This window comes from Alexandromys fortis, unplaced genomic scaffold (assembly GCF_014885135.2).
Source record: "Alexandromys fortis isolate MF-2015 unplaced genomic scaffold, M_Fortis_MF-2015_v1.1 scaffold_306, whole genome shotgun sequence".
In the NCBI taxonomy this organism is placed as follows: Eukaryota; Metazoa; Chordata; class Mammalia; order Rodentia; family Cricetidae; genus Alexandromys; species Alexandromys fortis.
This window is the reverse complement of record NW_026068196.1, coordinates 540,663-568,555: the sequence shown is the minus strand read 5'-3', so window position 1 is coordinate 568,555 and position 27,893 is coordinate 540,663. Positions and strand designations below refer to the sequence as shown.

The window sequence follows — 27,893 nt, the reverse complement described above, 5'->3', positions numbered from 1 at the left end:
TGAAGGATGTTTCAGTATGTCCTTTCTTTTCAAGGTTAAATTTGTTATTGATGGACATTTGGAATTTTTCAAACTTATGGCTGTTATTAATGATGTTGCTCTGAATATTCTTATTCAAGTTTGAACAACAATTTTCATTTCTTTTGGACATATACTCAACTGGAAGTGATGAGTTTTATATTAATGTTTAATGTAATCTATGTACTTAGACTGGAGAGATGGTTCAGATGTTAAGAGTACTTGCTGGTCTTCCAGAGCACCCGAAATAGTCCCCGGAATTCATGTCAGGGGAATCACAATCATCTGTAATTCATGCAAGAACACCTTCACTCAGATGCACAAACTCACATGCAGGCACACACACTTACATGTCAATTAAAAATAATAAAATAATAACAATAACAAACTGATAAATTATGCTAAGTGTTTGGAGTAATGGTAGTGAAAACCTTTAATCCTAGCACTTGAGAGGTACACACAGATGGATCACTGTTAGCTAGAAGCCAGTCTGGTATACAAAGTAAGTTCCAGGACAGCCAAGGCTACACAGAGAAATGCTGTCTCGAAATAAATAAATAGATAGACAGACAGACAGACAGATAAAGATAGGTAGATATTGAAAATATAATGTAATCATATAATCCTGGAAGTTCCTTTAAACACTTTTAAATAATATTGGCTCATCTAAAAAATGTTTTGCATCTATGAACCTGTTTTGCTCATTTTCATTTGTATTGACATGGCTCTATTACACAGCAGATGTCTGCTGTGTTAGTTTGGTATCAATTTGATCATGGAATTAAGGGCACTGTGACCCTATAGAGAATTTTGAAGATGTTTCACTTCTCTGTGTTTTGGAAATGTTTGGGGGAAATTGGCATTGGGTCTTCTGTAAATTGGAAGAATTCACCACTGAAATCTTTTGGTCTTAGGTTTTCCATGTGAAGGGCCTTCTATTATTAATTTTTTCTCATATTGTCACAGGTCTATTACATGTTATGCATCTATTTTTAGTCAATTTCTATAGTTTGTGTATTTCTAGGAATTTGTACATCCTAGCTTAACTTTGTAATTAAAGCAATTCTCATAATCTTCCAATTACTAATAGAATGACTTAATATGCCCTTGTGTGTTTAATTCCCCTAAAACTTACACGCTAGTAATTTGAGTGATCACTCTATTTCTAGAACGATGCCAGCTAGTAGTTAACTGTTTCTAAGGATATTTTTGAAGAAGCAACTTTTGCTTTTGCTGATTTCCTCTCTGTCTTTTTTTTAAATTTTATTAGTTCCCACTTTGGTCTTAACATCCACTCCTACTCCGGCCAAAGTGTGTTTTTCTCTCTTAATGGTACTCTTCATAAAGTGTTGCCATTAAAGATCAGGTTTTTTCAACACTCAAATTTTCTTCTGAATGCTGTTTTGTCTCCATCTTCATAAGGGATTTCTTTATTGGTAGTACTATTATTAGTGTTGATGTTGTTATTATTTGTGTACCTGTATAAGTAGAGCTGCATTGTGAACATTTGTGGGCAAGATGTGGGACTCAGGTATCTCTGTCTACCATGGGTTCCAGGGAACAACTTAGTCAGGTTCCACAGTAAAAGATTTGCATTCTGAGTCATCTCACAAATCCCTACAGTTGTTTATACCATGCCTTTTTTCTCTTTTCATTTCAACACAATGTGGAATTGCCCCATAGTTCTTGACCTTTTGGTTCTGGCAGAGTGTGGTGATGATCAATTTATATAGTACTTTCCCGATTTTTCTTCTATTGTCGATTCCTGATTTCATTCCCTGATAAGTGAAGAATGCCGACTATGATATTTCTAACCTGAAAACACATTCTCTCTGTGTGTGTCTATGTCTGCCTGCCTTTATCTGCCTACCTGCCTGTCTCTCTGTGTCTACATGTACATACCATATCCACATACTTACATACACGTAAAATAAAAAAAACTTGTATGTCATAGCTCATTCTTTCCCCCTTGTTGGAAACAGGGACTCACTGGCTCGGAACTTCACCAAGTAGGCTGGGCTAATTGGCTGTTCAGCTTCCAGGAATTCATTGTCTCCACCTCTCATCCTGCCATTGCTGAGCCACTGCACTTGGCTCTTAGCCTGGGTTCTGGGAAGTGAAGACAGATCCTCACACTTGCAAAGCAAGCATTTTACCAACTGAGCCATCTCTCCAGTCTTGAAAGTTCTTTCTTGAGCGCTGGACTGAAGCCTGATCTATCCAAAAAGACCTTGATCTAACGTGTCAAGGGAGAGAGGTCAAGGAATTTAACCCTGAAACCATTGAGCAAGCACCATTGATATCACCTCTATGTCCGTGCCCTTTCCCAGTCAGTGGTCTGGAACCTGAAAAAAGGGCAAGGCTTGGTTGAGGTCCTACTAACTTTTGATGTTTTGAGTGTCAGAATAAATGTAATTGTTCCTGGTACACTGTGTATTTTCACCATGGTTCATCCTTTCTCTCCCCTCTAGTACTCTTTCCATTCCTTATCCCAGTATACGATGCTCTCAAAATGACCGTGTTTCCAAATGATGTCATAAGCTTTTTTAAAACTTCTGTAGAACAAATGAAAGAGACTCGCATGCGAGATAAAGAAAAGGTAATTACTGATCACATGATGCTGTTCATTTATTGATAAAATGTTAAGGCATTTGTTTGTGCATATATGTTCCACATAATTTTAAATATTAGACTAGGTTAAGAACAGAGGAATTTTTATATTTTGAAAAAAAATGAAGCATTGGGAATAGAAATGTAAAATAAGTCAAGAAAAAGCATTTAGAATCAAATGATACATATTATGACTAATTTGCCATTAAATTAATATTTTTGAGATGAGAAATTCACATGCCAGAAAAAATTTCTTGCATTTGTAAGGTTATAAATTATTTAAAGGGATTATGAAAAACTTTAAGGATATAACTCAAAAAATTAAAATTTATAATTTCCTTGGTGCTGAGGATAAAACTCAGGACCATATGCATAGTTGGCAAACACATTGTCCTTGAACATTGGCCAAGGCATCCTGGGTATCCAATTCAACCCTACTATAGAGCTACATGTTGGGAACAGAATTTGTCACTTTGGTGTTGGATCAGGAGATCCCATTGTTAATGGCTCGTTTCTTCAAGGATTAAGGTCTTCTGTGATCTTAGTTCACACCAGGATGGAAAGATGAGCAAACATCTAAAAATTATAACTCACATATATTCCAGCCACCTTCCTGCTGGTCATATAATGGCATTAGGTTGTGTAGGAGACAGATTACTCCCACGTTTATTGGAGCTATCTTAGAAATTCCAAAGGCTATTAGAGGAATGGACTTGAGTGTTCTGTCATGAATAAATAATAAACATCTGAAAATATGTTTAACCTAATTTGAACAGCTTACATTATATGCTAGTATGTAAATATATGTGTATGCATGTATCAAACCCCATTGTGCCCATTGATATGTGTACTTTTAATTTTTTAAGTATACCTTAACATAACTTTTTTAATTAACGGGATGAGACGGCCGAAGAAATGACTCAGCAGTTAGCAGTTGGCCTGTTCTTGCTGAGGACCAGAATTTAGTTTCCAGTGCCCACATTTGGTGAGGCTTGGGGTTCATCTCATCCTGTACATTAGCTTCATGGACTCCAGTCCCCGCTTCTGGCATTTATGGGCACTTGCACTCACATATGCACACACCCACACAGAGACACACATAAAAACAGAAATAAGAATGAATCTTTATTAAAATGTGAGACTGAACATGGCAGACAATGAGGGCTGATGAGAGGCCAAGGACAATGGCAATGGGTTTTTGATCCTACTGCATGTACTGGCTTTGTTTTGGATGCTCACCTTCCTAGACCTGGATGGAGGGGGGAGGACCTTGGACTTCCCACAGGGCAGAGAACCCTGACTGCTCTTCAGACTGGAGAGGGAGGAGGAGAGGAATGGGGGGAGAGGGAGGGAAAAGAAAGGCAGGGAGGAGGGGGAAATTTTTTCAATAAAAAAAGAAAGAAATGTCTTTTCCAAAGTAGATCCAGTTTCTTCTTCTTCTTCTTCTTCTTCTTCTTCTTNATAAATAAATAAATAAATAAATAAATAAAATAAAAAGGTGAGACAAAAATTACCATATCCTTTCTAAAAGGAAAAACTTTTCTATTTAAACATTACTTTCTAGAAACTTTAATTCACCCACTGGTAAAATTTCAGTTCCAAACCTATTATTTTATAAATGTTCCCCAGAAATTCCATTTTAAGTTATCTGATGCCATTCGGTCTGCTTTATTTTTAGCTTTTAATTTTTGGAGACACTGTATAACTGTGCAGTTCTGCCTCTTCTCAGTCATCCTGACCCAAAAGCTGGGAATACAAGTACGTGTCAACCTGCCTGGCTGGTCTCAACTAAATTTGAGCTTCTTCTGGCTTGAAGTGGGCACCAGGCTTATCCCGTAATCCAGGCTTTGTTACATACAGCCTGAGTTCCAAAATAAGGACGTCCATCCATCATAGGGGCAACACTGGATTAAACCCCCAGATACTACTTGTTGGAACATTTCAAGATGCTCACCCCAAATCTCCTGATGAAATTTGTAAATGGCACAAGTTTCCTCTATACAAAAATGATTCAGTATTCAGATAGAAGGACGTAGACTGAAGTCTAGAATGTTCTTCTGTGTGAGCACACATGTGAATGGAAAGAGACTATCAGGACTGTTGAGGACCTAAAGGGTCAAGAATAGCAAAGACCAGAGCTGCTGGACACACAGCCAGAGTTCACTTAAAAAAGCATTCTGCTCTCCAAAGCTGATATGTGGACATATGTCATATGTGCTTACCACTGGATCTAGGACTCTAGTGAGATTTCTGGTCTGAAATAAATATTTTCTTCAGAAGCATAGCTAGTTCTGCACTTGTGACCCTCTCTGACCACACAACTGACTTTGCACCTTCAAAACTATTTTCTTTCAGCAAAGATTAGATTTTCTTCAGCTGATGATCAACTCCCAGAATTCCAAAGACAAAGAGTCTTATCACGGTAAGCAAAGATGGTATCTACTGATGTGGTACCACAAAGACAGATATTTGTTCTGGAAATGGCAAGCGGTTACCCAGGCAGATGAATATGTCTGCAAAATACAGAATAACATGTTTGTGGATATTATATATTCAGCCAGAATAACTTTCTAAAAGCACAGGATTGTTACTGTGTTCAAAGCCTGAACGGCAGCCATGCATATGCAGCTTAGAACTGGAGGTCATCAGTGGTCTCTGCATCTCATGCAACAGAACCAATACCATCTAGGCCTCGTCTAGACCCACTGAGTCAAAAGTCCTGCCTGGAGATTTGTATCTAGACATGGAGCAAAAGGAACAGCCCCACATTGGTAATGGTCATTGGAAACCTTGATTTATAGCCGCACTCTGATTTCCTGTGTAGTTGATAAGGAACAGGTGGAGAAAGCCTTGGGACTAGACACATATCCCACCACTCTTAGTAGTTTTTTATCTACTCATTTTCTCATCATGGATGGCTTTTGAGGAACCACTGCAGTGATAGTTGGAGAATGATGGCTTTCTAATTCCATCCTTTCTTATGCGGCTAGGAGTCCCATTGTAAGGGAGAGACAGCTATCTGCCATTTTGTTTCATTGTTTTCTTTTTTCTCTCTTTCTTGACACATTCCTTCTTTTGTTTCTTCTTTCCCCATTCTCTTCCTTCTCTTATCTTCCAACTTCTTCTTCTCCTTCTTCCTCTCCTTCTCCTGCTTCTTTTGTTTCTTCTGCTGCTTCTTCTTCTGTTTCTTTTTCTCTCTCTTTCTCTCTCTCTCCCCAACATAATCATAATCATACATTAATCCTGTTCCCTTCCCATCATAATTTACACTGAAACACAGATTCAATGACATTTGTTCAGTGTATAAGCCCTTGCTTATGAACTCCTAATTCCTTTCTAAACTAATTAAATATGGATCCATTAAAATTAAAGAGCTTTGTATTTCTGCTTGGCTACTACAGAGAGAGCAAAGTTATGAGTTTTTGCACCTCTACTTTTATGCACTGGTAATTTTCCTCTTTCTGTGAGAATCATAAATCTAAAGGAGAGAGAGTCTAGTTTGACTTGTTGTTCAAGCTGATAGTTCATTCATTTTTGGAGACTTACAACACATGGGATTAGCCCAGTCACAGGAACAGCATAGAGTGACCAGGAAGTGTAGTCAGGCTACCAAACCTCAAGGTCCCATCCCAGCAACCCAGTTCCTGCAAGGAAGCTACAGCCTTCTTCACAAGCATCATCGCCATCTGGAGACCAAGTGTCCAGACAAATGAGATTGAGCAGACAAATGAGATTGAGAGGGCACTTGACATTCAAACCAAAACAATAACATAAGCTTCATGTTCACTAGGACAAAGAATCTGACTGGCCATCTTCCCACTGAGAACACCACAGACATCATAGTTAGCAAACAAGAGCTCTATAAACTCTGCAAACATTCATTTTCCACTGTTTATTTTTCAGTTTTGAATTTGCAATGTCAGCAGGCTGTTTGTTTCTAAAGGTCCCACTCCACCTCTTGCTCAATGCCTAACTGTTTAGTGCTTAACTGAGCTGAGCAACTGTGCAGATTAAAACCCAAGAGGGAGAGCAGCTGTTTTCAGGAGCTGTGTGGTCCTGAGCTGAAGCATAAAGCAGAGTGGGGAGGGGAAATACAAAGCAGATGATATTCAGCCGTGATTGAATAAGCATTGCTAACCTTATTTTATGGACACGCGTTTTGTGTGTTCCATGCTCAATGCTCCTTCTTCTGGCGTTTTTTTTTTCCTCCAGCTACACTAGTTCATTGTTTAGAATGAGGTCAGTCACCACCTCTGTAGCTTCTTAATTAGCATAACTTCTGTTATCAACCATTTGGGAAGACTAGAAATTCTAGTTTATCGAGGAAGATTGTTCACAAAAACATCACTCCGCATCAAAGTTGTTATTTTGGTTTGAGAAATGTAAGCTTGCTTGGAGACTTTGTATTTCATTTTCACTAACTGCTATGTAGAGTCTGCTGACTATACTTTGAGAATTTTTAATACCATTGACATGGATTACCTGAAGTGTATTTAGTTCACAGATCTATTGATGTTCCATACACTCAAGCCTTTGTATTGATGCTCATTCAAAGTGTTTCAAGTTATATTTTTACCAAGAATAATTTCATGTTTTCTAAGGAAGAGTTCTCTATTTTATTTATAAAATAGATTTCTTGGGGCTGGCTTGGATGGGTCAATAGTTAAAAACACTTGCTACACAGGCACAAGACCTTGAATTTTAATCCCCAGAAACCATATACAAAGCCAGGCATGGTTGGACATGTGTCCCCATGCTTCTGAAGAAAGAGACAGAGAGAAGATTAAACTCTGACCAGCCAGTACAGCTGACAAAGAAAGCTTCCATATCAGTAAAAAACCCTATTACAAGGAAATAACAAAGAACATGACAGAAGAGGACATCCACAAAATCACAGTGGCATAAGATTGTGAACAATGACTAGTCAAGTGTCTAGACAGTTCTGCTGACGTCTGTGAGACATCCTGCTCTTGCCCCCAACACCACCAAGTACTGATACAAATACACCACATACACAAACCACACTCATATACACGCACACATACCACACTCACACACACCACTCATACACACTCACATACAGTCATATACACACTACTAATGTACTCTCACATGCGCACTCACGAACACATGCACACCTCATGCATCGTTCATTCATGCACACATAATAATTTTTAATTAAGCAGAATTAAAGTTTAAATGTGCCATACTTATCTGTCTGTAAAGAAGTACTAGAAATTTTTTATTCTTACAAAGAGAGGAAATAAATTGAAGAAAGCATGTAGATGTTTTCTATAATCATACCCAGTCATCCAGAGGTGTGCTAAAGACACTGCCATACTAAGTAGACATGCTTTCTCTATAGAGTGCAAAAGTATGGTGCTGTTAAGGGGGTTGGTATGAGGAGCAGATGGACAAGGGAAACATAGACCTTAGGGAAACTGTGTTAAAATGACTTTTCCATTTTATCCCCTTGTCAGGGAATTAAAAATAAGCCTGATATGACCCTGAATTGTTTTTCATGTTCTCAGTAGAGATTTGTAATTTTTCTTTGGGTTGCTCCTCATCTAAACCATGATTTATACTCACCTCCTTAACCCAAAATGTATGTCCTGGACTGATGAGATGACTCAGTAGGTAAAGTCACTTTCTGCCAAGCCCAAAGACCTGAGTTCAAACCCCAAGACACAGATGGTACAAAAATAGAATTCACTCTTGCAAGTTCTCCTCTAACTTTTAAACACATATTTTGGCTTGCTTAGACTCTGCACACACATCAATCAATCAATGTAAAAATAAATGAAATAAAATGTTTTCCCTTTCCCTCCAGGTTTATCTGATCTGGAAATTGTGGCCCAGTCTGTTTTCTTTATTTTTGCTGGCTATGAGACCACTAGCAGCGCTCTTTCCTTTGCTATGTATTTACTGGCCACTCACCCTGATGTCCAGAAGAAACTGCAGGATAAAATTGATGTTGCTCTACCCAATAAGGTGAGGAGGATATGGGACCTGGAATGGGCAGTCTGGCTCTTTTTCACATTAGGTGAGAATCTTTGCACAGGGTGATAAGCATTGATTCTTTTTCCAGTTCTATTTAAGAAAGATCTGACGAGATGAGTGAATGGGAAACAGGCACCAGACACTGCTTTTAGGATCGTAACATCTTTATAGATGAATGTTCATACATCTTCTTTCATTATCTGTCATTAAAAACTACCAAGAGACACCCACAAAATCACAGTGGCATGAAAGTGTGAGCATTGGTTACTCAAGTGTCGGGGTTGTCACCTGTGCTGATGCTGCGGAGTGTGCTGTTGCCTGCTCACACTGTTGTCTGAGTGTGACTGCCCTTGGCTGGGCTGAGCGGGGCAGAGTGATTTAGCTCTCTGCCCTACACATCTCTCTCTCCACTCATAGGTGGCCTGAGTCAAACTCTTAACCATACATTATGACCTATCCAAAACTCCCATAAAGTAATAATCGCATGTTACCCACACGGGTCGTTACAAATCTCCTGAAACTGAGAGGCTGTGGGGTGTGAGGATATGTAGTCTGCGGAATGGGCTGTCTGGTTTGTCATTCTCTTCAGAGCTCACAGGAAGCCCTGAAGGAACAGACAGAAGGCTGGACCAGCAACATAGCATAGGACTGAGTAATGGATCCTGTTTTCACTGTGATTTTTACCATGGTCAGAATTGAGCATTTTGATAGCAATGGCTTTATCTGTCTTTTGTTGTATTTAGTATAGAATAGACTGTTAATACCTCCTTAGATCACTTACTGTTTTTGTTTTTGCTTTTTGCTGTACAACCATGTTGCATGCTTTTATTTAATTTTAGACTATTTTTAATTGAAAAGAATTGCATCACTTTTCCTCCTGCCCTTTTCTTCCTCAAGCCTCTCCCATGCCTCGCCCATGTCCCAGTTCTCAAGTTGATAACCCCTTTTTGATTACTACTGTTGCATAAATATATACACATGTTTTTATGTATGTACACATACACACAATCTGCTGAACTCATTTTTGTTGTTTATGTATATATGTTGTATATGCAAATACTCTGTATTTGACAACCAATAAGAGGGTTCATCCCTGAGAGAGGCTAATTCTTCCTCCTCCAAAAGTTATTAGTTGCCTGAAGTTGTTTGCCTGGGAGTGGAACCATGTGAAAGTATCTCCATCCATTCACAAGTCCATTTATATTGCCACAGTTCTGGTCTTGTTTATGCATACATTTCTAAGAAAGACTGTATCACAGCAAATTTCCTCTTACAGTCTTTCTCCCAACCTCATATTCTCCATGTTCCCTGAGTTGTAAGTGCAGGAGCTGTAGTGTAGATGTATCTATGATCCATTGATCTCTATATTGTGTCCAGTTTCCTACAATGATCTCCATTTGATGTAAAGAGGGGCTTCTTTGATGAGCTGTAGTAGCTATGAAAGTTTATCTTTCAGCCATTTTAGATTCCTCTGTTGAGAGTTCTCTGTTTAGGTCTGTACTCCATTTTTTATTGGATTATTTGTTCTTTCGAGGACCAATTTCTTGACTTCTTTGTATATTTTGGAGATCAGACCTCTGTCTGATGTGGAGTTAATGAAGATCTTTTCCCATTCTGTAGGCTGTCGTTTTGTCTTTTTTTTTTTTTTTTTTTTTTTTTTTTTTTTTTTTTTTTTGGTTTTTTTTTTTTTTTTTTTTTTTTTTTTTTTGGTTTTTCGAGACAGGGTTTCTCTGTGATTTTGGAGCCTGTCCTGGAACTAGCTCTTGTAGACCAGGCTGGTCTCGAACTCACAGAGATCCGCCTGCCTCTGCCTCCCGAGTGCTGGGATTAAAGGCGTGCGCCACCACGGCCCGGCTTCGTTTTGTCTTGTTGACCGTTTCCTTTGCTTTACAGAAGCTTTTCAGTTTCAGAAAGTCCCATTTATTAATTATGGCTCTCAGTGTCTGTGCTTCTGGGGTTCTATTTAGGAAGTGGTCTCCTGTGCCAATGCGTTCAAGTGTACTTCCCACTTTCTCTTGAATAAGGTTCAGTGTGGCTGGCTTTATGTTGAGGTCTTTGATTCAATTGGACTTGAGTTTTATGTATGGTGATAGATATGGGACTATTTTCATTCTTCTACATGTTGATATCCAGCTATGCCAGCACCATTTGTTAAATATGCTTTCTTTTTTCAATTTGGTGTATTTTGCTTCTTTGTCAAAAAACAGGTGTTCGAAGTTGTGTGGATTAATATGCGGATCATCAATTGACTCTCATCTGTATTTTGTAGAATTTTACATATGTATGTGACCTCTCTGCAGAAAGATAACACTAACTGTGGCATGTTGTTGTTGAGTGTAATTGTCATAATCTATTAGTGATGGTACCTGGCATAATGAAGAAAAAGTATTCCATGGTAATGCAGAGGACTCAAGACCCTGTGTTTGGGATTATCCTAAAGGATTGCGTCTCAGTGGATTATTGAACAGGTTGAAGAACGTGAGTTATTAAAATGCCAGGTGGTGATGGTGCACACATGTAATCCTGGCACTCAGGAGGCAGAGGGATTTCTATGAGTCTGAGCCCAGCCTTGTCTACAGAGGTAGTTCCACGACAGTTACACAGAGAAACCCGATATCAAAAAAGAAATACTTAGTAAATGGTAAAGTTTTTTATCAATAGCAGTTATTCTGTGGAACTCCAAACACTTCAGCAATACTCCATAGATGAAAATGAATTCAAAATATTAATTAATCTCTCTCCCTCCTCCTCTTCCCCTCACTCTCCCTTTCCTTTCATTCAGGCACCTGCTACATATGATGCCCTGGTCCAGATGGAGTATCTGGACATGGTCGTGAATGAAACTCTCAGATTGTATCCAGTTGGTGGGAGACTTGAGAGGATCTGTAAGACAGATGTTGAAATCAATGGGGTACTCATTCCCAAAGGGACTGTGGTGATGGTACCAACCTATGCTCTTCACAAAGACCCAAAGTGCTGGCCAGAGCCTGAGGAGTTCCGCCCTGAAAGGTACAGAGACCCTGGAAAGAGACACTATCCAAGACTGGACTAATTGAAGCATGATTTGTTGTCTCATGGTGTTAACGATATGCTTGTAGAAACAACAGTCTGTCTGTCTGTGTCTCTGTATCTCTACTTGCCTGTTTTTTCTGTCTATGTAAACTTTCAAGAAAGTATATCATCGCCATTATTTTCTCAGCACGATCTTATGTTTTATAATATATTTTTCATTCATCTCAGACTTTCCTTGCTATTCCCATTAGCTGTCCCCATCACCTTTAGAGAACATCTGCATCTCCCGCTTGACTAGACAAGGCCTCCTGGATCTTCTGTTTGGCTGTAATGGTGTCACTGTGGGTCTGGAGTCCCTCCTCCATTATGTTTAGAACACTCCTGTCTCTAGCTGTCAGCCTAGCCAGCTCCCATATACTTAGTGACTCTTCTAAGGCAAAGTCACATGCCCGTCTAGAAACCTCCTTTTTTGGAGATGCCTCAAGCAGATTCTTCTGAAAATTTTGGAGTCAAAGTCAGCCTTCAGTCATAGTTTTAAATCTAAATATACTATTTACTTGATCTCCTGTTTGGTAACCAAAGCAGAGAATAGAGATCTTAGCACTGAGGCTAAAAATCAAAGGAGTTGTGATCCAGATATGTACTGATATGGATTTTCCACTGTCTGAATACAGGCCTTAGTGGTTGTGGCATGCTTGCTGCCACCATAATGTTTACGGAGGGTTTCAAGAGGGGTTGATGCATTCCACATGACTTATGTGTTCCCTTCAGTCTCAACAATTCTACCTCCTGTAGTATTGAGACTATAAAAGCATGAATCATTGATTATATTTATGATGAATTTTTAACAGCGAAGCAAATAACACATGCCTACTTCATATATGGAATACTCCAAGCACTGATAAAAATCCAAATATTAATGTAAGTCTACTAGAGAGAATGGTTGACAAGTGCCCAAGAGTAATAGATAGAAATTATATGTTCAGCATTCTAAATGGATCTCTATGTGCTCAGTAACCATTCATCCATGTCAGCTGCTCCACACACATCATCCACAACTCTTTCTCATCTGTCACATAGAATGTGTGTATGTATGTATGTATGTATAACAGACAATTCATAAATACTTGAGAATCTCTTTCAAAATATATGTTACAGTTTGAAATACATAACCACATAACAATTATCACCCTTCTAAAATCATTATTCGTCTCTTAAATATTTAAAAAATATCAAATTTAAATAAAACGTATCTTCTCAAGGACAATACAATGCCCAAGGACACATATAAAGAAAAACATTGATGGTACCACACTGGAGTGGCTTTGTATATTTTCTAAAATATCTGACTTAAGTACTCAATAAAGAAGGAAGGGAAGTAGGAAAAAGCAGAAGAATGGGGAAGAAACAGAAGCAGAAGAAGAAAAAGGGGATGGGAGGAATGGAGGGATAGAAAAGAGAGAGAGAAAAGAAAAGAGATACAGGGAGGTAGGGGAAAGGATGGAAGAAACAGAGAGGGAAATGAATGAAGGAAGGAGAGTCGAGGAAGAAAGAAGGGAGCTAGCAAGAAGAAAAGAAAAACTGGGAAAACAGTCAAAGAAACAATTGAGCAAAAAGGAGAGAATTATACAAGGCAAAGGGAAAACAAACTTCCAATAACATACTTCCAGTTGTGGTATCCTCTGAACCCAATGAGCATGTGGCCAGAAGAAGTGGTACTTGAGGCAAGAACATGCTTTCCTTCTATTGGCCTCATTTTTGTATGTCAGATTATGAACATGTCAATGGGCTAAATGCACTTTACTTGTTTAAGGATAAATTTTCTTAAACTGGGTGTGGTGGCACATGCCTTCAATCCTGGCATGTGTGGGACAGAGGCAGGTAGATCTCTGAGTTCAAGGCCAGCCTAGTCTATATAGCGAGTTTCAAACCAGCCAAGACTACACAGTGAGACCTTATCTCAAAAATAAATAACAAATAAATGTTCTTTTGAACATCTTTGACATCATCTCAGAATGACTATAAGCTTCTCTGTGGTAAAGAGAGAGGGAGAGTCCTGTAGCCTAAAATTTCTGCAATATATCTCATCCTCCAGTGCCTAGGAAACATCACAAAAGACAGGGAGGACAGACTGTAGGGCTAGAAGGTGGAGAGGTGTGCAATACACTGTCTCTTGGACAAGACATGGCCATTGCCATTGTAGGCACACAGCATCTGCGACTTCCTATAAAAAAAAAAAAACTTGTGTGTGTATGCGGACACACACACATGCACACTCACACGCACACACACACACACACGAACACACACTCAAAGACACACAAAGAGGCATGAAAGTAGGAGGTGACTAGTAGCGAAGAATGGAATGGAAGCAATGGGATCACAGTGTATTTATACAACTAAGAACTGTCAAAATTAACTTTTAAAAAGGCCCCAAGCAGAATTTCCACAAACAGCCCAGGCAAGTAGCATCCTGCCTACTGAGGCTGTGTGTGTGTGTAAGAGATATCAAACAAGGGACTGTTACGAATTTTATGCTTTGTTAACTTGTCTTCATCTACTCCTGTGGGACCAGGTTCAGTAAGAAGAACCAGGACAACATTGATCCTTACTCATACCAGCCCTTTGGGAGTGGACCCAGGAACTGCCTTGGCATGAGGTTTGCTCTCATGAGCATAAAAGTCGCTCTTGTCAGAGTCCTGCAGAACTTCTCCTTCCAGCCTTGTGAGGAAACTCAGGTCAGCGTGCTTTCCCAATAAGTCACATACAGTTTGGTGTTCTTAACTTGGACCATCTATATGCAGAGAAGAATATGTGCATTTTTTAATCTATTCTATGAGCCAAGTAACTTCTTTTGTGATATCTGTTGAGGTTTGGGGCTTCTGAATTCAGGGGTTGGGGGACTGTATCTTTTGCAGAGGCTGAGGAGTGGTTCATTCAGGAGAATGCCTGAATTATAAGCATGAAGGCTTGATCTTTATCTGCAGACCCCAAATATTTAAAAATTTGCTTTCTAAGAAATGATAACTAAAGAAAGGAAAAACAGCTTTCATGTGCACGTAAAGAGCATTTATCCTTGATGAATCTTGTCCTTGCTTCTGTGCTTTGCTTTTACTGTGTTTGTTTAATTCTTGCAGATCCCTTTAAAACTAAGAAAACAAGGATTTTTTCAACCAGAAAAATCCATTATTCTAAGGGCTGTATCAAGAGATGGAACCCTAAGTGGAGCTTGACATAAAGTCCATTATGAGACTGCATCCCATAACTCCAGATGCCAGCTGATTCTGTGAGAAAAATGCAGAAATCAAGATGACATTGGTTCTCTTCATGTATGGGGGACTCTAGGCGTTCATCAAATTGCTCATCTCCTCTAGCCACCAAAGATCAAAAATCACTCGCTTCCCAAAATAGAGAAAAGCAAGAACATTTGTATGTGTGTGAGAGTGTGGTTATTTTTTTGTTTGTTTCACTTGTGGATTGCAGTGACTAGTTGGTTGTCTTTAAAACAATGTCATATAAAAAAAAACAGTGTCATATGTATCCCAGGCTAGAGTCAAAATCACTATATAGCAATGGATATCTGAGAATCCCTGACATCACCTCCCAAGTACTGAGTTATCATCGTAAACTACCATGCCCAGCTAAACTGTAACCTCACAGAAGAATGGACGGTTCTATTCATTAGATACCAATGCTGATTTATTTTGATATTTTTGCAGTCGAGATATATGGAGTGAGGACATGACTGTGTGGACAAAGCCCTGAATATGCAAGCAATAACATCAGCAACAGTATTTCTAGAGCCCCCTGCAAAAGTGGAACTGAAATAGAATTATTTACATCAGTAGTTTTGCCAAGATTACCCTTCTGCCTGCCATGTTTATTTGTCTTACTTAGGGTTTCTATTGTTGTGATAGAGCACCATGACAAAGTGCAACTTGGGGGAGGAAGTGATTTATTTATCTCACAGCTTTCTATCTACCATTCAGAGAAGTCAGAACAGGAATACAAGGCAGGAATCTGGAGGCAGGAAATGAAGAAGAGGCCATGGAAGAACACTGTTTACTTTCTTGCTCTTCGTTGCATGCTCAACCTGCTTTCTAAAATAATGCAGGACCACCTTTCCAGAGGTAGTGAAACTCACAGTGGGCTGGGCCCTCTCACATTGCTCATCAAGAAAATGCACTTCAGACTTGCCTATAGGCCAATCCTCTGACAAAGTATGAAAGTGTTCTAAACAGTCAAATTCATAGAAACAGAAACTCAATACCATCTATGGCATAAATGATAACAATTTTTAGTTATCAAGGAACCACAAGTGTAAAGAAAGTCAGTACTGAGCACACTGGGAACAAGCAATCACTTTAGCTGTGGGACTTCTCCCCAAGTTCACTTTGGAGAGATTCTTCATGCTTGTTTCCAGTAGTGTGGAGTATTTGTGGGGTTTACATTCTCTTATGGTCTCAGCCCATACTCACAAACACACACACACACAAAAGTCCATAAATACTCAACATCAGAAACTATAATATGCAAGCAAAAGACCAGTAAGGTTAAAAAATGCCAAGACAAAGATATATGGGAAAACGCTCTAAAACTATCTTTGAGATCATTTTGCATTGGCTGCCTACTGCAGGGCGTGGAACCTGCCCTGAAGTGTAGCTTGCATACCCAATGAGGCTCCTTGGAGGAACCGATATCTCCTTCCTTTGTGAGTGGTTGACAACGAGAGCTAAGATTTATTCTTAGTTGAGGTGTGAGTCTGTGCCTACTTCCCCATCTCAGCCCTGGGACTCCATTTGGCTTAGACCAAATTTTTCTGAGAATTAGAAAGTTTTCCAGAGAAATGGGATTCCTGCCAACTTTCAGAAAACTACATTTTTGGATATACCAAACAGCAAATAGAGGTGAGTGTGTGTGTGTATGTATGTATGTATGTATGTATGTATGTATGTATGTATGTGTGCTGTACATATGTATAACATATGTGAATGTAAATATACTGGTACATGTGGACACATATATGCAGGCCAGACGAGGACATCAGCTGTCTGTGTCTGTCACTCTCCACCTATTTCCTTGAGACAAGGTCTCTCACTGAACTTGGGGCTATGCTGGGGCCCACAAGCCACAATGATCCTTATTCTTCCCACCAGGTTGCCGGAGTTATAGGCATATGCTGTCATGCCCTACTTTTTTTTTTTTTTTTTTTTTTTTTTTTGGTTTTTTGAGAAAGGGTTTCTCTGTGGTTTTGGAGCCTGTCCTGGAACTAGCTCTTGTAGACCAGGCTGGTCTCGAACTCACAGAGATCTGCCTGCCTCTGCCTCCCGAGTGCTGGGATTAAAGGCATGCGCCACCACCGCCCGGCTCATGCCCTACTTTTTACATGGGTTTTACATGGGTGCTGGGGATTCAAACTCAAGTCTTTGTGCTTGGAGAGTGCTTGCTCTTACACTCTGAACCATTTTCCCAGCTCAATTAGAAACACTTTCTAGAAGCATTTTGGTATATACTAATATTTAGAGCTGAAGGGCAACTATGGATATGAATGTCATATCTAGAAGTCAGACAATGCTACTGAGTCACCTCTCTCAGGACAAATGTTACATCTCTGACATTCAAATCCAAACTGCTTTTATTTACATCTAGACAACCAGTCAGGAGAAACCCTGTCTCCAGTGGGGTAGGCTGCAGAGGGAGTATGTGGCTAAAGGGTACTAGCTGGTGTTATTTTCTATAAAGTTTTATTTATGTACTTCATAAGAAACTTGAGGAGGAACCTTTGAAAACTTCTGATCCTTCTGCCTCCATCTCCTAAGGGCTAGAATTACAGATGCAGACTCCATTTCTGGCGCCCACGTGATGACTCACAACCATTCACAACTCCAGTTCTGGAAGAAGGGATCTGGTGCCCTCTTCTGGCCATCTCAAGCACTTCAGGAATGTGATATGCAGACAATACATGCAGGCAAAATGCCCATATACTTAAAAAATAAAAATTTTAAATTAAAAACCTGGAAATCCATACTGACACTTACCCAGTAGAAGGGGAGAGACAACTGATTAGAACAGATAGAGGAGAAAATACCTGGAAAAGTGCCGGAGTCTTAGTGAGTAGAATTGCACACATGCTAGGGCCCTGAAGGGCATTGGCGGGAATATGCCCATGTGGTGGGCAGCCCAAAGAAAGTGAATGATTCTTTCTTGAGAGATCAGTGAAGAGAGGCTTAAGTCCCCTGAGGCTATGGAGAGAGGGTAGGTATTGAGCCTGGGTGATATATTTGGTGGGGTTTGATGGGTTGGTAAAGATGTCAGCCTACCCTCACAGTAGGGGAACAAGAGGAAATGAGGGTCCCTAAAACTCCATGAGGACAAAATAGGTGACCCCAGTGTCCAGGAGAGAGACAGATCGCCCCGATACTGTGATTTCTAGTTGAGGCTCCTAGTGAGAAAGGGCAATGGTCAGCCCAAAGGAGCCTGGGCCCCCTCAGTCGTCCATGGTCAGATCTAGAAGGCCATCTGAGCTTGGTCAGTATAAATGTTTCCCTGAGTCTGAGGAAGTGAACTCCAGCGCCCCTCTGGTACTCTTGGAGGTGTAGATACCCCCAACCACGGTCTTTAAGGCTGTGTGGCTGGCCCTCTTCACCTGATTCCATCCCCCACTTGGAGCTACAATTCTGCAATTTCCTTAGGTCAAACCAGGCATATTGCACCCCTTCCTGCCCTCTTCTACTTCCCGCTTGGAGCTGCCCATAATCCCACAGTTCCTTTAGGCCCTTGTGGCTTTTGTGAGTCCATTCCGACACTTTACTGTGGTTGAGACCCCTCCTCCTAGCACTCAGTTCATTCTCACCTCCTTGCCTCTAAGAAAGTACTGGTGCCAGGCACCAAGTTGCTACAAGCCACAACATTATACAGTAATTGCTCAGCATCTTATCAGAACCAAGGGGTCTGATAAAGGTTAAACCAAAAAGCAAGTCTTTTGGCATTCTTGCTTTGTGAATAAAGTGGCTGTTCTTTGCTGTAGATTTTTCACTGTAGCTGGCTTCCCTTCTGTTACATATTTGTGAGTTAATTCCCTAGTTCAGAACAGTTTCCCACTCCCAAGTCTTGTTTCTCTCTCCAAGGTAAAGGCAGACATATGCCTTCCTGCAATTACCTTTATCAGCAGGCATTTGGTCAGGGTTTAGGGTCCAAGCACAGAGCATTACCTGCCCAAGCTGCTGCTCTGGTTTAACTCCTATGCTCACCTTTACCTCGGTTCACTGGTGACTTTAGTTCAGGACTCTCAAGGCCAGCAGGAGAAATAATTAACTGGATCCCAGAGAAAGACCCACAACACCAGGATCAGAACCACTGATAACAGCATAGCCCAGGAGTGCTGATTTAGAGGCCTGGTTGTCTTCTGGGTTTAGAGCAGTGAGTCTAACTCCAGACCTAGACCATAGAAACTGCAGCCGCTGGTGTGTGTGCTATCTGATCAAGAGCAATCAGCTTCTCCCTGACTCTTTATGTAGGTTACCTGGAAGCCTCTATGCCTGCTGGGAGAAAAGAAGTTGCGCACTGATTTGAACAATCTGTGCCCTGTTCATAATTTTACTAAAAATAAACCTTTTAGCTCTTTTATCTACCACCTAAAAATGTCGTATACCTAACCTTCCCCTCTATTCCCTGATGATTTAATTCCTTTCTTAACTAACTTTCTCCATTAAGGAGTTCACTAGATATGTACTAGCCACTCCCATGAATGTCTCTCCCTCCCTCCCTCTCTCTCTCTCTCTCTCTCTCTCTCTCTCTCTCTCTCTCCCCCCCCCCCTCTCTCTCTCTCTCTCTCTCTCTCTCTCTCTCTCTCTCCCCCCCCCCCCCGTGTGTGTGTGTGTGTGTGTGTGTGTGTGTGTGAAAACCCTTATCTGATTTTCTATGGGGCAAAAGAATTCCAGCCCCAGAAACTGCTGGAGAATTGCTGGTTTTAAGTATATATACATATGTATAATATATATATATATATATATAATGACTGGGAACACTTGTAATGGGTAGAACAAAAAAATTAGGTAGAACTGAGTACAATGTAGAACAAGGAGAACAAGTAACAGGTGGAACAATGAGGAATGATGGATTGAAGAGAGAAGAATAAGAGACATGGACAAACAATTCTCGTGAGTAGACTTCTTTACCCGTAAAATTTTAACCCTCAGATTTCTAACACTCCCCCACACACACACCTATAGCTCATGCTGGCACCTTTAATTGAACTGTGAAAGGGAGTCCCAGAGGCTAAAACTTTTAAGGCTCTTGTTACCAAGTCTTTCGCCTGGCTTAGGTTATGCCCCTGACCCCCATTGAGTATGGTGGCAATCCACTGAATGGCTTGGTGCTCATTCAGTCTTCCTTGAACCCTGGGGACACCCATGATTACAGGTTGCAGTGACATTTTTTTTCTCATTCATGAGGACATGTCTTTTTTTTTATTTTACAATTGTATTTTTTTCTTTTCTTTTCTTTTTTTTATTTATTTATTAAAGATTTCTGTCTCTTCCCCACCACCACCTCCCCTTTCCCTCCCCCTTCCCCAATCAAGTCCCCCTCCTTCGGCAGCCCAAAGAGCAATCAGGGTTCCCTGCCCTGTGGGAAGTCCAAGGACCACCCACCTCCATCCAGGTCTAGTAAGGTGAGCATCCAAACTGCCTAGGCTCCCACAAAACCAATAGGTGCAGTAGGATCAAAAACCCCATTGCCATTGTTCTTGAGGTCTCAGTAGGAGGACATGTCTTCCATACTCTCTCATTCCCCCATGTGATGCCTCTTACAAAACCTCCAACTTCACCTGACACCTGATGTGAAGAGACCTAAATTTATTTGCTTTTGCAATCAAATTTGGCTTCAGTACCCCTTAGATAATCAATTCAAAGGACAACATAATGGCCCCTTAGATTTTAATACTATTTGGGACCTTTACAAATATTGTGAGCAATCAGAGAAACAGAGATTCCCCATTCCTTACTGCTCTGCTCTAAGTTCTGCTTGTGTTTGTCTAGTCACACAGACACGGACACACACACACACACACACACACACTGTGTCAATATCCAGTCTGTTAAGTTGCTATAGATGGATCTGTAAGTTTGTTGCAACTTGGGAGCTAGGAGGGAGACCTAGCAGAAGAGGAGAAAGTGAGGGGTAGGCCAGTCGCAACATGCGCACACCCTTCACTGGCCGGTGCATCTCTCAGCTCCCTCCTGCAGCATCCTCTGTGCATGGCCGTGACTCAAAATTGTAGCATGAGTAATAAATGCTTATAGACAGATATAAGGGTTAAAGCTGAAGATCAGAGAAGAAAAGCAGTAAGTCACCAGCAAGACCTTTTACCACTACCAATGCTCAGACCAAAGAGGCAATACTCAGATTGCCTAGACTACAGTTTCTCTACCAAACCTAGACTCCACACTTCAGTGAATTCCTATCCTTTCCCCTTTTCTTTATATCCCTCTCTCCTCCAAGCCATAGCACTCCTGTTTCTACTACTCTAGTGCTGGGATTAAATGTGTGTGACTCCCAAACACTAGGATTATTAAAGGTGTGAGCACAACTCTGTTTCTGGGTCAATCTCGTGTAGCCCAAAGTAGCCTTGAACTCACAGAGTTCAGTCTGCCTCTCTCCAAAATCCTGGAATTAAAGGTATGTGCCACTACTCCCTGGCCTCTAGTGGCTTAGCTTTGCATTCTTATCTTCAGTCAAACTTTATTTATTAAAATACAAATAAAATATCACCATTCAAATATTTCCTATCTGTATACTTTCTTTGTTCTCAGCTTACTAGATTCAGTTCTATAAGGATTAAGGTGTCTTTTAGGTATGAAAGGCATTAGACTGTTGTTTTATGATGTGCCACTTAGATTAAAATCTGGCTCTAGAGTTAGGGTATGGCTTCCCCTCTTCCAGACCCAAGCATGCTTGTTTAAAAGTTTCTTCGAAAATATCTGTCCCCTAACAGCCCAGTCTTCTGCTATGTGACAGAGAAAGGAGAGCAAAACAAAATAAAGGGACAGACTCTTCCCAATAGTTACTATTGGTACTCATCTCAAGTTCTTTAGGTTTTGGTTTAACTCTCTAAATATGCTGCTAAGGTGTAACCTTATCTCAAGAGTTTTCTAAAACTCTTGTATAAATTTTCTGTACCTCAAGATTTGTTAGTATATTGAGTATTAGTAAAACCCTGTAAAATCTGTAACAAAAAGATTAATTTGAAACACATATTGATAGTTAAAAATCTATACACAGGTAATCTTAAAGGGAACACGTGATGTGGGACCCTCACCCCTTATTCTCAAAGGGCCAAGAAGAAATTTCCTAGCAGAATGTTTTCCGAGGGAGATAGTGGCCTGCCCCTTTCCCACCCAGGAGATTCTGAGCACAAAGTCACTTAGCTCAGCCCAGCCAGCTACCTGGTACAGGCTCATAAAGATGGCCTAACTCAAGAACAGTGGCCTTGTTCTAAAAACAAGGAAAAAGCTAACTTAACAAAATGGGAGGGAGCAAAAGTCCTTGTACCAATGCCTAAGCATCTTCAAAGATTCCCTTTGTAGTTATGCCTTTAAAAGCTTACCCTACAGAGGAGATACAACTCCTCTCTACCTTGTTTTAACAGGGATGGCGATGAGTTCCAAACATGTTTGTATTATGCTGATTAAACCTTGTTTATTACAGTCTGGGCCTCTCTGGTGGTCTCTCTCTGGGTGTCATAATCTGAGCACAACAGTGACTTGCTGCCACCTTAACTGATGACCCCTCCCCTGGTACTGGGATGAATGTAGCCAAGTGGCTGACAGCCATCTTTGCTAGGGTTGAAAAGGATGCATTTCATCATGTGACCTCACTCCCATCTTGATAAAAGTGACCACATGACATAAGAGAGAGGTAGACTGGATTTCTCCCTCCCAATAAACCTCTTGAATGAGTTTTGGGTTAAGACCTTCTTTCACCACAGTGAAGAGGAGCAGAGATGTAACAATTTCTCTGTAGCAGAACTGCTACCTCTCTGTGGGGAAAACCCCTTAGCAGAGTGGGGCAGAGCTGAGCTATAACCGCTCTCTTAAAGGAGCGGGATTGCTGAATTCCTGCAGGGAAAACATCCCCCACCAGAACAGAGCTATAGTTATCCTGAATTCCTACATCCAGTTCTCTTCAGAACTGTAGGTATTGCCTGACTTCTAACAGCCAAGCTACCTGTCCCTTCAGAGCTGTAACACTTACGGGCAGTCTGGTTTTCTGACATACCTTTCACTCCAGAGATATAACACGTGTGTGTGTGTGTGTGTGTGTGTGTGTGTGTGTGTGTGTGTGTACATCAGTTGTCTTGCTACTCCCCATAGGTAAGGGAATCCCCTGGGGATTCAACAAAGTCTGGCACATTAAGGTGGGACATTCAGAAAGTAAAGCTTCAGGAAGTCCCTGAAACTGATCAGATTCATTAGACTCCTCTCTTCCCAAGAATATATATAAGCAGTATAGACCACTCATATATGCTCTCAAGTGAGATAAACTGCCTGTGAGATGCTGAGACCAGATGAGTACTGGGAAGAGGCTCAGATCTGAACTTCCTGGAAAAGATACTTCCTACCCAGGACACTTCAGGTTCCCAAATGTCATCACCTGTGCTGGTGTGCATTTTTGATGATGAAGCTGTTTTTGACTCATTTCTGCTCCTATAAGTAACCCCTCATGCATATCCTATAAGAAACCCCAATACAACTAGTTTATCAAGTTGTGCTTTGGTGGTATCCATACCACATATGGTGTGCCATATATTCTTTATTTGGGGTCAGTAGATAGTCTTCACATCCCCAGGAATAGCGTCAGACAACAAGCCCTGAAGCAACAAAACCTTTGGTCAAGCGACTAAGGATGGGGCTGACTATAAATTCCTTTTCTTGTTGGAACTTTCATTGAGTCTAGAATTGTGTGCACCAGAATCATCTAGTGGCAACCATGGTTATTGTCAAAAAGAAGTAAAACTGGATGAGTTTCTCCTCTGAGAAAGCAGCAAGTGCTCTTAACCACTGAACAATCTCTAGCTCCTTTTGCAGTTTTAGAAAGGCAGAAAAATGTTTCTGTATCCCTTTTATATTTCATTTTCAACTCATATCTATATTAATACAATACAGATTAAATGAAAAATTGGTTGACTGATCAACAGATTGGCTATCAGAGGTAAAAGAAATGATCTGATTTATCAAGTATTCAGAGATTTGCGAATTATTCATTTACTTTGTAAATTGTGTGTGTGACAGTTTGGTGGTGGTACATCACTTTAATCCCAGCACTCAGGTGGCAGAGACAGACTGATCTCATGAGTTCAATGCCAGCCTTGTCTACAAAGTGAGTTCCAGGGTGGCCAGAGCTGTTACACAGATGTAGACAGAAGTTCTTTCCTACCCAGTCTTGCAATGATTCAGTCCCCCCCCCCAAAAAGGCAGCCTTATATTAATTCTAAACTGTTTCGCCTATTTCTCAGGCTTATTACTAACTAGCTCTTGCAACTTAAATTAACCTATAATTCTTATCTATGTTTAGCCATGTGACTTGATACTTTTTCTTAGTAATTACATCTTTGTCAATCTTGAAATTGTGTCTCTGCCTTTCCTCTTCATATAATTCTCCTAGTCTGGTCATTCTGCCTGTATTTACAGCCTGGCTACTGAACTACCAGCATTATATTAAACCAATATGAGTGACAAATCTTTACAGTGTACAAGAGAATTATCCCCAGCATAACCACTTTTTTCCTATTCAAAATAACCTGAATCTAATCTCCTTTATTTAGCTTTTTCATAAACATTATCCATAACAACTTGTAACCAACAACATAAACAAACTCAAACATCCATAATCCATTTTTGGAAATATGGACATACTTTTCTAGGCTATTTCTTGCTGATTGGGGGTGCTGGTAATTTGGGGGAAACCCTGAGAAAATTTAGAATTATGGTCAACTCCTGGCTGGATTATTTTGTGAGGCTGGATCACCTTAACCAGTCACCTTAAAGCTGTTCTGGAATGTAGAACTCAGAGGAAACTGCAACAAAGGCACTCTGAGATATTGGATCATCTAGGCCATCTGTTCCTATCAGAGATTTTTCAGGAGGTCTTCCTCAATCAAACCTAATTTTTCCAAGCTAATAATGAATCAACAGCCTGTGTAAATAAAAGCAAAACCTCATTCCCAAAGTAATATATCTTTTGATGTGGGAGTCCCCTCTGTGAGCTTTATTCATTATCCATTAATGAATAAAGAAACTAAAGTGGCCTGTTGATAGGGCAGAACTTAGGTAGGCAGGGAAGCAGGAACTGAATGCTGGGAGAAGGAAGGTGAGGAGAGAGACACTATGGATCTGTCACTGGAGATAGACATGCTGAAACTTTGCTGGTAGGCCTTGATTTCATGGTGATATACAGAGTAATAGAAATGAGTTAAATTAATATGTAAGAGTTAGCCAATAATAAGCTAGAGCTAATGGGCCAAGCAGTGATTTAATTAATACAGTTTCTGTGTTATTATTTTGGTTCTGGGCATCCAGGATGAACAAGCAGCCCCTTTTCCAACAATCTTTTGACTTAAATTTTAAAGTCAAGATATATTTAAAATATATAGGTTGGTTTAATCAAGCAACATTTATAATTAAATGTCTTTTGCCAGATTTTCCTCCCACCTCAGCAGTCAAATAATTCAAAGACAACACAATAACATATAGTATCCGGACTCTCTCTGTTTTGTCCATCTTTACATGCTTTTTCTATTATTCTACTTATTTTTAAGAGTTTTCTGTATCCTTTTATTTTCTCTCCAAAACCTACATATATTTTTAAATACACTGTCAACTATTAAGAGGGTTTTTTCATCTGAATCTGTCTTTATTGTATCTCTATTATTTTCTGACCACATGAGTCTTTAATCTTCTCAGTGACATGGCTAGCATTAAAGCGACAGCTTTGAAACTGGCTCAACCCCATTCCTTTGCTTCCTCAGAGTCTAGATTCATGACGGAGGTACTAGTGGGAGCCATACTTATTGCCACAAATAGTAGAGTGTCTCAGTCCCTTCCACCACCAAGAAGCATGCCACTGGCTGCTCATAACACCATTTAAGTGTTTAGTAGCAGGGCGTCTTAAAAGAGGCATGCAATTTTTGCTGATAAAGCTAAGTCAGGAAGCCTCTCTTAAAGAACTGCACCTCTTCTTGCCTCTAGCAGAGAGCACCCAAGAAACTGCTGCTACCAAGGAGCCTTGCTTGACTCTGTTCTTTGGTGTCTAGAATCCCTTCCCAAGTTCTCTCAGATTTTATGTGGATGTAGTTGCTGAACGTAGGGCACCATTTGTAGATAGAAGTTTCTGTCCTGCATGGCTCCACACTTGTTTAGTCCCAAGTAAATACACAGAGGCTTAAATGATTATAAACTGTTTGGCCTATTGCTCAGGCTTATTACTAACTATCTCTTACAACTTACATTAACCCATAATTCTTTTTTTTTTAATATAATTTTTTATTGAAAAAAAAAAAAGATNTCCCCCTCCCTCTCCAGTCTGAGGGGCAGTCAGGGTTCCCTGCCCTGTGGAAAGTCCAAAGTCCTCCCCGCTCCATCTTGGTCTAGGAAGGTGGACGTCCAAACTGGCTAGGCTCCCACAAAGCCAGAACATGAAGTAGGATCAAAACCCAGTGGCATTGTCCTTGGCTTCTCAGCAGCCCTCATTGTCTGCCATATTCAGAGAGTCCGGTTTTATCCCATGGTTTTTATTCTTATCTATATTTAGTCAAGTGGCTTGATGCCTTTTCTTAGGAAGGCATTTTCATCTTGTTTCTTCTGTGTCTGGCTGGTGATTGTGTCTCTGCCTTTCCTCTTCCCAGAATTCCCCTAGTATTGTTGCTCCACCCATACTTCTTGCCTGGCTACTGTCTAAGCAGCATCTTTACAGTGTATAAGAGCATTATTCCACAGCACACAGAAAAACCCTGTTTCCAAAAAAGTGTGTGTGTGTGTCCATCCTTTTATGAGCACCTTGTGCATGCAGGTGCTCACAGAGGCCAGGAAAGGAACATTAGGTCACTAGATCTAGAGTTACAGGTAGCCATAAACTGCCTGATGAGTATGCTGGGAATTTCATTACATGGGAGCCATAATTAATTTCCCTGTTCAATTGTCATTTTGAATATTCCAGAACACAAAATAGTTTAGAAAGAGGGAGCATGATATAAACACATTTGTTAGTATCAACGCCATAGAAAATAGACAACAGAGAAAGTGCTGGACTCATATTAGGACATTGTATGTACATCAGAAAAGTTAAAATGTAGAACTTGGAAAAATTTATATCTCATCATGGATTGACTAAGAATTTCAGTGAAGCATTAAGTCTTCCCTAGGATCAACAAGATGACTAAATGGTAAAGGAGTGTGCCACCAAGCCAGAGGACTTGAGTTTGAACCCTAGAACTCATATGGCAGAAATAGAGCACTGACTGCCATCAGTTTGTCTTCTGACCTCTGCATGCCACAAGCCTACCCACATAAACACACACACACACACACACACACACACACACACATATATACACACATAGATAGTGGGGAAGAGAGAGACAGGTACCAAGACGACAGGAAGAAGAGACACTAACTTACATGCAAGATGCACAGAAATAAATAAATAAAAATTCTACAACCATTTTCATTTTTCCAGGAATTCTAGTTGCAGAGTTCATGTTCTCATTAACTGTGTGCTATTGTTCCATTATAGTGAACAAACAGAACCAGTAAGGTTATGTGAGAGATAAGAACATGATGTTTAAGTCAACAATCACCTATGCCTGTTTCTCCTCTAAAGAATAGCAAAGTAAAAAGAAAAGATTATTTTAGGAACTATTTTTATTGAACCATCTGAGGGAAAATTGTCAAAGTGATAGGTATACATTCTCACATTATTACAAACTAGTTGTATTAATTACTTGTCTTGTAGCTGCAACAAAATGTCTGACCAAAAAAAAAAAAGTTTCACCAGCACATAAAGGCAGGTTGGAGTCTTTAAAACAAGGGTATGCCTATTAGTTACTTTTCTGTTGCTGTGATAAACACCATGGCCAAGAAAACTTAGTGAAGAGTTTGCTTAGGTTTATGGTACCAGATGGGTTAAAGTCCATCATGGCAGGGAGGAAGACAGCACACAATAAGATCAGGAATCTGAGAGCTGACATCTTCAAATGT

The 27,893-nt window shown here is 40.2% G+C and overlaps 1 protein-coding gene and 1 long non-coding RNA gene across 4 annotated transcripts in view; one reads left to right on the top strand and one right to left on the bottom strand.

Annotated features, from left to right (window-relative positions):
* Positions 1 to 27,893, top strand: part of LOC126492996 (cytochrome P450 3A31-like) — a 287,886-nt gene that overhangs the window by 11,341 nt on the left and 248,652 nt on the right. Inside the window, exons 8-13 of one of the 3 annotated variants that reach the window (XM_050129721.1) lie at positions 2,490 to 2,617; positions 4,984 to 5,050; positions 8,459 to 8,619; positions 11,411 to 11,637; positions 14,216 to 14,378; positions 14,778 to 15,068. The exons of the other annotated variants lie outside the window; for them this stretch is intronic. Of the exons in view, the coding sequence (XP_049985678.1) occupies positions 2,490 to 2,617; positions 4,984 to 5,050; positions 8,459 to 8,619; positions 11,411 to 11,637; positions 14,216 to 14,378; positions 14,778 to 14,873 (842 nt within the window). The 3' untranslated portion in view covers positions 14,874 to 15,068. Of the gene's footprint in view, positions 1 to 2,489; positions 2,618 to 4,983; positions 5,051 to 8,458; positions 8,620 to 11,410; positions 11,638 to 14,215; positions 14,379 to 14,777; positions 15,069 to 27,893 lie in introns of those variants that run through there. 3 annotated transcript variants of the gene reach the window in all.
* The window catches only part of LOC126493002 (uncharacterized), a 236,485-nt gene that overhangs the window by 148,960 nt on the left and 59,632 nt on the right, over positions 1 to 27,893 (bottom strand). The gene's annotated exons all lie outside the window — the stretch shown is intronic.